This window comes from Ceratocystis lukuohia (assembly GCF_044167205.1).
Source record: "Ceratocystis lukuohia strain C4212 chromosome Unknown Supercontig1_pilon, whole genome shotgun sequence".
Classification (NCBI taxonomy): Eukaryota; Fungi; Ascomycota; class Sordariomycetes; order Microascales; family Ceratocystidaceae; genus Ceratocystis; species Ceratocystis lukuohia.
In genome coordinates, this window is record NW_027263520.1 from 4063037 (window position 1) to 4077645 (window position 14609).

At 48.1% G+C, this 14609-nt stretch overlaps 3 protein-coding genes across 3 annotated transcripts; 1 reads left to right on the top strand and 2 right to left on the bottom strand.

The window, feature by feature from the left end:
- Positions 1 to 2539: 2539 nt before the first annotated feature.
- On the top strand, positions 2540 to 4273 carry HOO65_011022 (uncharacterized protein; the record flags this gene model as incomplete). Its single annotated transcript, XM_070999858.1, has 1 exon — positions 2540 to 4273. One exon carries the CDS (start codon positions 2540 to 2542, stop codon positions 4271 to 4273), a length of 1734 nt encoding a protein of 577 aa, XP_070862844.1.
- A 1787-nt stretch (positions 4274 to 6060) lies between these two features.
- Positions 6061 to 8049, bottom strand: HOO65_011023 (putative amidoligase enzyme; the record flags this gene model as incomplete). Its single annotated transcript, XM_070999859.1, has 1 exon — positions 6061 to 8049. The coding sequence occupies one exon, from the start codon at positions 8047 to 8049 to the stop codon at positions 6061 to 6063; it is 1989 nt and encodes a 662-aa protein (XP_070862845.1).
- A 1383-nt stretch (positions 8050 to 9432) lies between these two features.
- HOO65_011024 (uncharacterized protein) lies at positions 9433 to 10179 on the bottom strand (the record flags this gene model as incomplete). The annotated part of the gene is made up of 3 exons (XM_071006138.1): positions 9433 to 9828; positions 9903 to 9979; positions 10068 to 10179. The coding sequence occupies 3 exons, from the start codon at positions 10177 to 10179 to the stop codon at positions 9433 to 9435; spliced, it is 585 nt and encodes a 194-aa protein (XP_070862846.1).
- Between the last annotated feature and the right edge of the window lie 4430 nt (positions 10180 to 14609).

The following is a 14609-nucleotide window of genomic DNA, read 5'->3' on the forward strand; positions in this document are numbered from 1 at the left end:
GTGGGCTTCTGCTAATGGGGCCAGGCTCATCCGGCTACCCGATACGAGAAGCTAAATGGACGCAGGTAGGGTAGGAAACCAAAGCGAGAAGGACAGACAGAGGACAGGAAAATGGGCTTCTCGTTGTGCCTGGGCGGAATGGAATGGCTTGAGATGCAAGGAGAATAATGTCTTGCTTATTGTGTGCCTGCTTACAACGTGCCTCTCCTTTCATCTTAAATCACGTCGTTCTGCTAGCAGCTCAGGGGAGTCGGGAATATAAACACCATATAAGCCGGGCGGTTTACCGTATACCAACAGAACTAGTTTGACAGGGATACTAGGACAAAGCCTTCAGAAGGAACAGACATATACAATCGCTTAATTATCAAAAAGAAGTAAAAGAGCGTAAAAGAGACAGGGTAGCTGGCATATAGCACATGTGTTTAGGCGGGGTCTTAGAAGCCAACTCCATTTTGCCGCATGCTTATTGCTTGATTACAAGGGACCAATGGAACATTAAGAGCGAAGAACGAGGAACGAGGAACACTTCCGCACACAGAAACGAAGTAGGCAGTGAGTTACAACTTACTTGCCTCGAAAACTAGCAATAGGACAACCGGGGCTCGGCCCTCGCTAGACGCACACTGCCCTCCCAATAGGCGCACACTGCTGTGCGGCTTACGTAAACCTTAATGCTTACATAATCTCCAAAAATGCATCTAACGTAGTGTATATGGATTTAACGGTGCGCTATCACACACCACCAACTTGGTTTGAGTGTGTTCAAGAGAATTCCTATTTGCACCTAAAACTTCAATGCCCTATAGACCAAGTAATTAAATGAACAACATAGCTGATCTGGCAACAATCCAGTCAATCAAATATAGCCATACTTTACAAGCTCTCTTTTATCCTGAATTCAAGAAAGTCAACGCTGGGCCTCTTGTACTGGGTGTTGTATTATAGCCTTCTTCCCTTCCTCTGCCTCCTGTGGTGCCTCCTTTGGTGATATGGCCAGTTTTATTTGCCATGTTTCCCTCTTTCCTTTGACTTTAATTGTCTCCATATCCTGCTGATCCATCACCACAAGGCTATTGCTATACTCTCATCGACCAAGTTGATGCTGTACTGAGGCAGTTGTATGGCTGGAGCCTTGGTCTGGAATCAGCTGTATAATAGGGAATGGTTATGGGATGATTGTCTGGTGTTTATAGATGGCTTGGGACAATGGAAAGACACTTATTTCACCTTCACTGAAGGTTGCAGTCTTTCAAGGGCACCCATGCTCACATTGAGTAGCTTCTGGCTGCTGAATTAAGAAGATATCATCATCCTCAGTGATTTCATCATCCAGCCACTAATACAAATCGACTTTGACCTTTGCAATGGCTTCTTTGCTGTATGACTTCATGCAATGCACTTCTTTTGCTTAGCAACTTCTGCATCAAAAGCTTTTTTCTTATTTTGTAAAAGCTCTTGAATAATATTAAAAATCTTGTTCAAGTCACCAGCACCTCTGATCAAATAGCTTTCTAGCTCATGATGTTTTGACTGTGTTGGAGAGATACTTCATTCACTGTAGTTTCTGATATTCTTGACAAAACAACCTGCCCACTCTTGATGTGCTGGCCAATATTCACATTTCATAAAGATATAAAGCTATTTGATTGACTGGATTGTTGTCAGATCAGCTATGTTGTTCATTTAATTACTTGGTCTATAAGGGCATTGAAGTTTTAGGTGCAAATAGGAATTCTCTTGAACACACTCAAACCAAGTTGGTGGTGTGTGATAGCGCACCGTTAAATCCATATACACTACGTTAGATGCATTTTTGGAGATTATGTAAGCATTAAGGTTTACGTAAGCCGCACAGCAGTGTGGGGGCCCGGTAGGCACACGGGTCCCTGTGGCTTGAAAAATCACACGGGTACCCGTGGCGATTACGTAAGCTTTTCTCTTTTGGCATCTCTAATATGTGAGAACTTGACTTCCATCACCAGTACTCCTTCGGCTCCGTTGTAAGTATTTGGACCACAGGGACAGCACTAACTAGAAACCACCAGCGCTTCATCTTTCTCCTGTGTTTGTGTGTGATTTTCATCTATTTCAATCTCACTCTCTGACAACTTCCATCTGAACATTATCTACCTGTTTGATCCCATCACAGCAAACATACAGTATGGAGAAGGCTACCGCCCGCCTTCATGGACAGCACTAACTAGAAACCACCAGCACTTCATCTTTCTCCTGTGTTTGTGTTTGATTTTCATCTGTTTCAATCCCACTCTCTGACAACTTCCATCTGAACATTATCTACCTGTTTGATCCCATCACAGCAAACATACAGTATGGAGAAGGCTACCGCCCACCTTCATGCCTTTAAATAGCTTGTAAAAGTACTCTTTAGAACAGAGGAACTCAAGATCAACTTCCTATACATTCTTGCACCTAGTCTTTACTAAGACTCTGATCTCTCGCTAGTTGATCATTTCACTTGACACACACAACCACAGCAATAACCCTCTTTAACCATCAAGAAGTAACTGACCCAAAAATGGATCGAGCCTCAGTTGAAGTTGTTCCTTCGTTTCCTGACGACTGTCTCCCACCTGAGCGCGAATATGAATCTCGAGAGTTGCTTTTACAATCGATAAATTCTTATGCACTAGATCGTGGTTATGCCTTTGTAACAGGGAGATCTACTAGGGAGAAATCTGATCGATTAACAGTTACCTATACCTGCGATAGAGCATGTAAGCCTCCTGATGCTTCGAAGAGCCGGAAACGCCAGACTACTACTCGAGGTACCAACTGTCCGTTCTCAATATTGGCAAAACAGTCTCTCGATAAGACTACCTGGGCTCTAAAGCATCGCCCTGATAGACGATTTTCCCTACATAACCATGAGCCAAGCCACCACCCATCTGCTCACCCCGTACACCGAATACTTTCCGCAGCAGACCAGTCCAAGATTGCCAGTCTCTCTGATGCTGGTATAGCCCCTAAGGATATTCGAACATATATCCGTCAGAACAGCGACTCAATAGCTACTCAGCAGGATATCTACAATCGGATTGCGGCTACTAGGCGAGAGGCTCGTGAGGGCCAAAGCACTATGCATGCCCTTACCAATCAGTTAAACAACGAAGGATTCTGGAGTCGTATGCAATTTGCTCCAGATGGCCGAGTTACAGCTGTGCTATTTGCCCATCCAGACTCACTAGCCTATCTACAAGCTTATCCAGACATCTTACTACTGGATTGTACCTACAAGACGAACAAACATGAGATGCCACTTCTAGACATAATCGGAGTCGATGCTTGTCAGCGGTCATTTTGTATTGCGTTCGCCTTCCTTAGCGGGGAGACTGAGGAGGACTATTTCTGGGCTTTAGACCGATTAAAATCGCTTTATGAGGCCTGTAATGTTCGCCCTCCATCAGTCATTCTGACAGACCGCTGCATAGCTTGTATGAATGCTGTCGATACTTGTTTCCCATCTGCTGCCTCTCTTCTTTGCCTATGGTATGCAAATGAGGCAGTTGTCCGCCACTGTCAGCCGACATTTCTACGCCAACACCAGAATTTAGAAGCCTGGAATGAATTCTATAAGTTCTGGCACTCGATCATGGGATCCCAAAGTGAGGATCTGTTTTATGAACGTGTAGAAGCGTTTGAAAAGCAGTACCTGCCGCAATTTGTCGAAGAGGTTGAATATGTCAAGATGAGATGGCTAGAACCCTATAAGGAGAAGCTTGTCAAAGCTTGGGTTGACCAACATCCTCATTTCGACAACGTGGTAACCTCACGGGTTAAGGGTATCCATGGGCTACTCAAGGATCACCTTAAAACATCAAAGCTAGATCTTTTTGAAGCATGGAAGGCAATCAAGCATGCGCTGCTCAGCCAACTATCGGAACTGCGATCCAACCAAACCAGACAACAGATGCGAATCCCAGTTGAGCTCTCTGGAACGCTTTATAGCATGGTACGTGGCTGGGTATCCAATGAGGCTCTGAGGAAAGTCGAAAATCAACGCAAGCTACTGATCAAAACGAGCCCACCTCTATCAGTACACTGTACTGGTTCATTTACTCGATCACATGGCCTACCTTGTGCTCATTTCCTACAGAATTTGATCGGCCAAGATCAAATCCTTCAGCTGGAGCACTTCCATTCACACTGGCGTTTGAAACGAGATGACACACCTCAATTACTACTGGAGCCTCGTCAAAGTTTTGAGCCGCTTACTGCCAGATCAACCATACCGCAATCTAGCACGAGATGAGAGCCTAGCGGAATCGAGGCAGTTGAGGCAATGACACGACCGAAAGCACTACCAAAGTGTATTAGATGCCATGCCCTTGGTCATATTATGACTTCAAAAGCACGTCCTCGGAGATTTCAGGAGCTTATAGCGCCAGTCACGACTACCGAACAATCACAAGCCCCCTTGAATCACAGGTAGTAGAACTGGTCTCGCAGACAATGGCGGCTACACCGGAGCAGCTTACCATTGGGCAGGCCAGAGGAAGCACGTATCGAGGCTCAAGTAGCACAGGAGATGAATGGTAACCCCTTGACAGGTGATAGAAGAGGTGTTTCTTTTTCTGTGGCCAGTAGGTACGAGAGCTTCCCCGCCTAACCCATAGAGCTCTCTTCGGTATCCACGGTCCTCTGCAGCTCCCGTCCCCCGCCTTCCCTCTCACGCGCCTCATCTCTGACCAAGAAGCGTGCCCAATCTTATCTGCTTTTCCGCCGACATTAAGTGACAAATGAACTATCGTGAGATCCTCAGAAGGCCTTACATGTTCCCCGCCATGGCTAGGGCCATTTCTCAATTCTCCTCTGTCAAAAGGGGAGTAGCCTGCCTTGCTGAGCTCAAGAGTACACCTTAAGCGGGGCCCAGACTGTTCAGCGCAGAAATCCAAAGTTGCAGTGCGGCACTCTAGCAATATAACTTGCCGCTTCTGCGTCCTGCGGAAGCCTGTCTACAAGCCTTCATAGTTCAATTCAAAAACGGACGGGTGCTGTAAACAATTTAAACGGTACTTTCATGTGCCTCTATGCCTCTATCCAGAGTTGGGTGCATATTTTTAGAAGCTCCTTCCTTTTTTGTCTTTGTGGGGCTATTTAGACCATCATGACTTCCTTCCCAGAAGGTCACACATCCTGCATGTGGTGGTAACATAATTCTACGACATTAGCTAGAGCTCGCTGGTAGCCTCGTTCAAGGCGGCGATGGATTCAGCAGACAGGATTGAAGGGCCGAGATGGAAAGTAAACACAAAACAAGGCAGCCGCAACGCATCACGTGATACTTGTGGCGATAAGGTCGTTGTCGGGCCAGTAGTGTGAACCGTCGGAACTGGGGCATCCAATACTCCCAAGACAAGCAAGCAGTAAGGTCCCAGCAGTGCTTTCTCTGTTCAAGTAGTAAAAATAAAAATAACATGGCGAGGGCTATAATGCAGAGTCGGGGCTGAGGCCTTGATGAGTGAATACAGAACGAGAGTGAGAACGATGATCCAAAAAAGGCCTGCTATTGTTTTTGTTATTGTCATTGTATTGTTCAACGTCTACCTACTGTTATTTCGCAGCAATACAACGGCGTGTTCCGGACAGGAGTGGGGCCCACTAGGGCTCAGTAGGGCCACGGGTACCCGTAGGAGTTATTATATAATCACTCCAGAATAGCAATTACCATGACCCAAACGGCAGTACTGACTATCGACAATCGTATAACCACCATAGACGCCAGTGGTTCCTTCTAACTTCCACATACACTCAACATCAAAACCTATTCGTCAAATTAACCATGTCTATTGTCTGCAAGTAACACATCAGTTAATTATTTCCTAAATAGACCACGACAGCCCCTCACAGAGTCTTGTTGGGCATGTCGCATGATGCCCGGGCGCTCAACTCCGCCGCCTCATAGAGCACAACCCAACCCTCCCCCCCCCCCCCTCTATCTTCCTGTTCTTTCTCTCTACCCCCTCTTCTTTCCATTCTCCCTATCTTCTTCTCCTCCAAGGACCCACCCTGCTAAGCCTCTCTATCCTCGGCCTCCTTCTAGTTCCCCCGGTACATCTCAAATGTCGGGCATTCTATCATCGCTTCCTCTCCCCGCTCCAACCTCTTCAAGCAAAAGCGCGCTGCTTGAGGTAATCCTATATCCTCTAGAAACGAAACGATGTCATACTCCACCTTGGATCCATCCGGTACTACCTGGTCCGAGCTCTGTACAAGTGACACAAGCTGCATGACCTGCATGAACTCAGGCATGTTGACTCGACATGCCCAACTCACCACACCCACGGCTACCGTAGCCCAGGTACGGATCCAAGCCGGGTCCAGAGACGCGGCAGCCTCTCGAAACTCGATCGTTTGTGACAGCAGGCTGGGCTGCTCAAAGTGCCCGACACGAGAAAAGTTGTATGACGCATACTTTTGGTCTTTATACATCAGACTAGCTCGAATCTGCTCTGCGCTAATGTCCGCTCCAAGAAGCTCCTTGACACCCCACCACATGCTCGTCGGGTCGTGGCCGTGGTAGTCAGCGCTCGCATATCCGCTATAATCACGCGCCAATGGACGCAACGCTCGTGGTGGAAAGTACCTCTCCCGCGGCCAGATTTCCGGCAAGCGAGGCCGCTGGTATATTCCATTGACGCGGCGCTTCTCTTGAAGCATAGCATAGTCGGTTGGCTGTATGAGGAGCCCGTGTGGGATGTGCTTCGATAGGTCAGGAAACACCCTTAGGGGTGCACCTGTTGTGCGCTTTGTTTTTCGCGTACATCGCTCGTCGCTAGTTAGCTGGTGAGTTTCTGTAGCTTGAAGTGCCTTGGCCGCAGTTGCATACTCTTCCCGCACATTATCTGATACGATCTTCAGAATGTTAATATCAGGAAGAGATTCGTCTTTTGTCCCTTGAGGCCAAGCCTGGAGGCAACCATCATCGGCGGAATCCATGTCCTCCTGATCTACAGAGTCCTCGGAGCTAGCAGCCCGTTGTTCATATCCGCTCCGCTTTAGGCTATACCTGGCGCTCCCCTCCGGCTCTTCAATCTTCACGTCAGTATGCGGACGGTTGAACGGGGTGCCGTGGATGCCCGTCAAGTCATTCGCCATTCGTCTGTAAACATCCGACCCAAAGCTATTTTCGAGCAGTCGTACGCCAACCTTATTAGCCAACTCGGGCGAGACTTCAACTTCCAGATCACCCAGCGTTTCGTAGTTTCGATTTGCTAGCAGCACGCGATTGACCTCCTGTTTCTTATCAGTAGCCCTGGTAGCCCATGTTGCCGCTGTCCCGACGCCCGCTGCGATTTTGTTGCGCCACCGAGACCGCAACACATGGCTAAAGTTCTCACGGCCTCGGTATGCTGGATGTAGCCTGCTCATCATCGGCTCGATCGCCCACAGTGTAGCGGCCACACGACGCAGCTCATCTAGCTCAAACTGCGCGTCACCACGGCCCACATGCACATGTAAACCGCATGTCTGGTTGATCCGGCTCCGAACGCCCCGACGGATGGCTAGAACTGCCCGCTCCACATGGCGCATAGACATCTCATCTTCCCACAGCGCCGGTGACTGCACTTCGACTCCGACCCAGAACAGGGGGTGCGCCAAGCCATCTGACCTCACGCTGCCGTCACGTGCAACTACCCAATGTGCAGCCTTCAAAGCAGCCAACTGAGCGGCTGTTTTCCTGCGCATGTAAAAGGGCTGCTTGCGCAGCTCTGCGTTCACCTGACGAATCTCATCTCGGTGTTTGGTGCCTGGCGTATCCCAGACCTGCAAACCAGCCGATGCCAGCACTTGGGCGACGTGGTGGCGGGCAGCAGCTTCGGCCAAGCTCAGACTCGCGCCTTTCTCAACACGAACTGGAGGTATATTAGGCTCGATATGTGCCATCGGGTCGACAGCACCGTCCTGCAAAACTGCAACCAGGAATTCCATCTCCACTCCAAAGCTACACGGGGCAGGCCGGATGCGGGCAAGGTGACTGCGAACATCGTCCTTGATGTCGGTGGGCTCTTGAGTAATAGCAGACATTTCCCAAAAGGTAACACCAAAAACGGAGGTATCTATCAAGATAGGTTATGGGGTTATTGTAGAGGCGTGTACGAAACAAAATCTGTAAAAGTGTAGTTTGCAGACAAAAGCCGAGTCGAGACAGTCTACTAGACGGGTAGTATCCTCTCTTTATATCCCAATCGTGAAGGCGGACTACTAACTTCCCTTCTCGTCCAGATCTTTCCATAGCCAAAGGAAAATAGGCGGACAAGAAGGCCCAAGATCCCTCCTCCTTTGTCTGAGGCCCCATCTCACTGTTGTCTTGATCATTGTTCGTCGGGCTTCCCTTTGTCTGACGACTGTCCCCTGCCTTAGGCCCTCTTGATTTCAGTGCTCGACAGGTCATAAATATTGTACTGTCAGTCACGCGACACGGCCACTCCGTGATCAAGTGCCAGGCTTTTAGGTTCCCCTCCTGGCCATACACTAATTAGTTCAGAGCCGTAAAAACCGTGTCCCGATTTACAATCACATGGCACACAGAGTCAGGATTGGGTTCAACACGAGAGATTCAGCGACAATAAACATCTTTGTTAAGCACATTCCTGTCTAGGTAAAAGGCTTCGTTGAGCTTCCAAGTATATCATGGTTATCCTATGCCGATCGTCAACACAGAGCCATGCTATCCTCGTGGCATTCGTTTGTCGCAATATCAACGACTTGCTCCTCCTTCCCGCCGGCTGCATCGTTCGTCTCTAGCCGACCACGGCTCATCAGCCTCTTTCATCATTAGAATATCGAGTAAGGGAAATAAAAAAGCACATGAAATAAAATCGGCGCTACACTCCAACGCGCAAATAAGTGCTGGGGGTATGGGTGAATTGAAAAGAAAATGCAGAGGATAAAAATGGAAAATCCACGCCCGAAAAAAAAAAGAAAGGTGTAGTAAGAAAAGAAAAAGAAGAATGGAAACAGAAGAGGAAGCGTGCAAGTTGGTAGCCGAATGGCAAAGCCAAAGAAACAAAAAAGAGATGGCAAGAAGACAGGACAAAACATAAAAGTCTTCACAAAGGGATTGACGCGCAGCAAACATTTGCTCAAACAGCCAGGGCGCAGTTTTGAATGTGTGCATGAACATGGACAGGGCTGCAGCACCCGACTTTGCTCTCTCATCCAGCTCCTCTTTATCAGTTCCCTGACTTGTTAACTCTGGCCATTTTATTACACATTACCTCCGCCTGTCAACACCCATCGCTTCTGGAATTTCCTCCAGTGAAATTCGAGCGATTCAGGTGTATTTTATTTATTGGTTTCGCAGCCAGCTCCGCTCCGCTCCGCTCCGCCCCTTCCCTAGATAACTGGCCATTCTGTTCCAGGATAGAAGTGCAGGGTCTAGTTTCAAGGGTATACAGGGTCAGGCGCTTAGAGGATGGCAGCCAGGATGGCGGCGGCGAAAGCACCAGCACCAACAACAGCGGCGGAAGCACCAGAAGCGACGGTGGTGGTAGTCGTAGGCGCGGTGGTGGTGATAGAGCCGGTACCAGTGGAACCGGAAGCAGTGCCAGTAGCGGTGGCAGTGGACAGAGTGGTAGAGGAAGTAGTCGAAGAGGAAGAGGCGGCCTCAGACACGTCCTTCTTGCCACACTTGTCCTCGATGTTGGTCTTGCAAGCCTTCTGGGCAGTGGCGTCGCCGGTGCTGGCGCTGATGCATTGACTATATGCAGCCTCGCACAGGTAGGCGTCCATGGAAGTGCTGAATGAGCTCAGGTTTGAGGGGGCCTCGCCGTCAGAGCAAGTGCAAGTGTAATCCAGTGTGCTCTGTACCAGAGTAGGGGCAATGGGTTAGCACACAGTTCATTGGCGTCATTGTCTTGGAAATAGGTAGATCTTACCGTGTCGCAGGTGTTGGTATCAGTGCCATCAGAGCAAAGCTGGTCGCAAGTGTTGCGCTGGCCACGGCAGTAGGCGGCTGTTTAACAGGGGGGGTGAGAGGTTAGTAATGTGGCTTGACAAAGGCGTTTGGCTGACAGGAAGAACGCGAGATAATAGAGACATACACTTCTCGCTGGCATCAATGGAGCCAATGTTGACAGTAGTGTTGCCGTAAGTCAGATTGACAACGGCATGGGCGCCAACGGCGAAGGCAGCAAGAACGGTGCAGGCACGCATTTTGATGGATATTTATGTGGCGGCTACAGGGAAGACAGATGGAAGAGACTGATGTTAGCTAACTTGACAAGGTTGTTGAAGGGAAATGAAGAGAAGAGACAGCTGTGGTGGTGGTGGTATCTATGTGCTTCCTTTCAACTCAAGCTGGGCGAAGGTTGTTTTAGTGAACGTACAAAGAGAGAAGGAGAAGACAATAAGAGTAGAGAAAAGGATGTGGTGGCGGCAAAGAAAGGGCGCAACGATAATATTTAAATCTTCCCAAATGTGAGCGCGATTCGGTGTGACAGAGAAATAAAGAAGAAAAAAAAAGAAGAGGAAGAGTGAAGCGATGAAATGTGAGGAGGAAAAGAAAAGAGGAAGAGGGAAGAGAAAGCAAGAAATATTAAGAGGAGCAAGAAGGCAGAATTAAAATGTGAAACGGCGGGAAGAGATGGGCGACCTGATAACGGAAGGCACGAAGCAAAGGAAACGACGGCAACTGCTTCTTGCTTCTTGTCTCTTTTTTTTTTTTTTTTTTTTTTTCTTGATTTTCTTTTTAATTCTTTTCTTTTCGCAGAGGCCAACCTTGTTTTCGTTCCTTCCTTTTCTCCTCCTCCCCTCCATCGTCTCCTCCTACTCCCTCCCCCTTCCCTGTTCTTTCGTTCCTTACCTTTTCATTTCTTGTAGACCCATGCTAGTTTTTTCTGGTCTTTTTTTGCATGCCTCCGATTTTGCTACTTCCCTTTTCTGCAATACAACTAGCTCTTGCCGTACCTGACGACGAATAACATGATTTTTTTTTTCCATTTTGTATTTGTGCGCTGTTTCTCTTTGTGTCAGTGTTTTGCGTCACCTGTCGTGTTGCGCGCTGTGCGTGCATTGTTCCGCAGCAGCTGTAGCAGCTGTAACTCCCCTTTCTGTCTCTTCCTGCCTCTCTTGCTGAGTCCGGGTTTGTGTCCGTGTTTTTTTTTTTTTTTTCCTTTTCGTCTTAAATGCGAGAAAAGTGCGTCTTTCTTAATTTGAGGATAAATATCACTCCAGTTTTATTGGACTTTTGGATGTCATGCCATGCCACAGGCCAACAACCGACGACTATGGCCAAGCGTGTGTGTGCGTGTGTGTGTGTGTGTGTGTGTTCGCTTGGTTTCCCCGTGGATTTCAATTTTTTTCCTGTGCTTGTTTTGATAACGCGCATTCTGGCACCGCTCCTTCCTGATAGCTCGCTTGTTTTCTCGGGCATCAATCAACTAACACGCAAAATTAGCCTATTGGGAGCCCAGCCGCTAATATGAATATGTCCAGTGGAAGCTCAAGAGGAACGGATCCATAGAGAAGGATGAAGGGGCCTAGTCAGGTTCAGATTCAGCGGTAGCTGTAGTGTCCCACTAAGATATCCAATTAGTGGAATGGGTACTAAGGCCGCCCGCTAGGATGGGCGTGGGTCTCATGACGTTGTTGCTTGCTGGAAGGGGAAGGCAAGAATGGATAGGGGGAGGAGGCAACAAGCAAGGACAAACAGAGCCAAGAGGGAGCAAAGGATACCAAAAGACGCCTAAAAGCGAGGCAAAAAGCACCTAGCCAACGCTTGTAGGAAGCGAAGAGGACAAAGGAGCGCAGGAACACAGGAACACAGGAACCCTCTTCTCTCATCTCCTACAACTGCAGGAACCCTTCAGCTTCACGGGCGGCATCCTGCCTGAAAAAAAGACACACGAAAATACAATATAGAGAGAGCACAGTGGATAAAGCGACTATCTTGGGCTAGGCTAAAAGCAAGGACAAAAAAGCGCACAAAAAGGAAGTAAGCAAAAGTGGTTGGTCACTTGCTTCCTCCCCCCTCCCCCCTGGCCGGCTACTTGTACAACGCGATGCCGAGTTGGCTCTGGCAGCCCTGGTGATGAAGGAAGAAGAAAAAAGGAAGGAAGAATCGAGCAGGGCACTTGCATCCATCCATCGGCTTACAGGGCCACGTAGCCCATTCAGCAAGCAAGGGCTTAGTGACAAGCACGGCAAGAGCGACGGCCAACATTGGGAGGGGAAAGGAAGGCAAGAAAAATAAGCTGCATAATGGCGGATTAGTGGATAAGAGGGGCAATGGATGATGTATCACGATGTTGACGATGTCGTCGTCGTCGGCGACAATGTGCATTTCATGCTCTGCTTTATTACCAGCCTGCCTGTTGCGCTGAGAAGACAAGACAAGAAAGCCAGTGAACCCAGTTGAAGCTAGTGATGCCAGTCATGCCATGCCACCCAAGCTTGCTACTACTCGTGCTTGTCCCCCACCAATGGGTTTTAGTTTCTCGCTTGTGACTTTTGTCTTTCTTCTCTCTTGGTGATCCCCATTCCAAGCACTTATTTTGTTTTGATACGCGTGGGTGAAATTGCGGCTCGTTGGTAGCGTTGCCAATTTAGCTTAGTCTTGGCCAAGGAACGGCGGTATGAAGTGGCACTACTGCCATTTCTCTCATTTTTGTGGTATTGACCAAACAAAGATCCCTTATTCACGTGGCCTAATGTCCAGGGTTATAGCTCTCTATCAGCGTCGTCACTAGCAGTCCAGGAAAAGCCTATCCTCTCCATTCCCCCCCCCCCCCCCCCGTCCGGCATACACAACGTATGCCCTTGTCGAGCTGGCTGGGAGTAAGTTTTAGCCTGACTTTGATGAATGATTCGGACCAAAGTCCTGGTTTCTCTGTTTTCCCCATCTTCTTGTCTCTTCTCTCTTTTCCTATTCTCTCTTTTCCACCATACCCTAAAACTCTCACTATCCTCGCTCATCTTCGGATCCATGTCCTCTTCGTTAGTATCGTGACTTTTTCGCTCTTTTGTTTTCTTGCTTCGCTTCCTTCTGCTGCTGTTTCTTTATGCAGACAGAATTTATGTCTCGGTTAGGGCCCGCCTATGACATGTTATGACAAACGCTTTGCTCTGCACTTTGTTTTGCTTCTCGCTCCAATGCGGCCTTGGTCTCAGCGTCCACTCCCAAGCAAATTCACGGATTTGTCCTTCTGTGTTCTGTGCAGCTTTTTTTCTGGGTCACCCACCCTGTTGTGTCCGTCCATACGTCAGTGAAGGGGGAAGGAATAAAGAATAAATGTGAAATTCCAGCGGGCCCGCCGGTGCATTGCATCCCCGAGCTTTACTGAAGGAGATAGCAGTGCGTACAACTCGTAGAACAACGCAGCAGTGCACGTACGTACAACATGACCCACCGCAATAAACAAAGGCTAAGCCAGCCAAATCTAAGCATGAACATGCATGCAGACAGGGGGAGAGGAGACAAGGGAGAGCAGAGCAGGCTTGGTCCTTTCAACTCCTGGTTTCTTGGCCTTGGTGTGTTTTGCTTTCTGCTAACTCCTGTATGATGTCAAGGCAAAATCACGCCGTCCCTTATCAAGCCAAACCCTAAATGTAGGTCCGTAGACCGCCATGAATTTCTCGTCCTTGGTTCTTCGCTTCTTCCCAGACTTCTCTTCTCGCCTTCGTGTTTCCTAGCAAGACAAAAGGACAAGAAAGCTGCCATCTCAAACTTACGCTATTGGCAGGCCCTTCCCTTGTCCGGATAAAAGAGGGAGGCATGACATGACGAAGGGATAACCAAAAGGCCAGAAACAACAACATGCAAACAGCGATATGGCAAGATAAGAATCTATTCATCTCGGGTATCTGCATTGTAATTTTTCATGAGCCGTTCCAGCGTAAGATCGTATATAATGCTAGAGAGTGAATAAGGAGAGACAGCACAATCTATCTCTTCCACATCGATGAAGAGACTCAATAACAACGCTACAAACATTCCTTCAATGCACACACGCATGCAGTCAGCCATTGAGGAAAAATAAAAACCCCCCCATTGTGGCAAAAGGCAATTGATCTCCTTTGTTGTCTTTGTTTCAAATAAGCAGAAGTAGATAAGCTAAAGAAACCTGGACGCGTTATGCTGTGACGGCATGCCCTTTTTTTGCTCTTCGCTTTGCTCTAGTAGTAACCCTTATTTCGCTCGACTACTCTGAAACGGTTGCCAAACATTACAAACAACCTGACGGGGTTTCTAGAGGTTGTTATTTCTTATCTCCTTGTCTTTTCCTCGCCACCTAATGTATCTGCTCTGGCCCTTGCATTGCAAGGTATAGTTGCTGTTTCCACGAGCTGGCATAATTTCAGGACACAAACTCCAAAAAACAACAAAAAAAAGAGCACAAAAAATACAACAAGTAACTGGTGTTCTTCGCCAAACAAGACCCAAAAAAGATGCTCCGAGTGAGGGTCGAACTCACGACCTTTGGATGGCATTTCTACAATTTGGATGTTAGAAAATTCAGACTCCTCATGAATAGTATGAGACCACTGCGCTACCACTGCGCCATCGAAGCCTGTTGTCATTTTCGTAACTTGCGATTTTCGCCAGCGCAAACAGGGATCATAAGCATTCCAAAATTCCGTGTAAC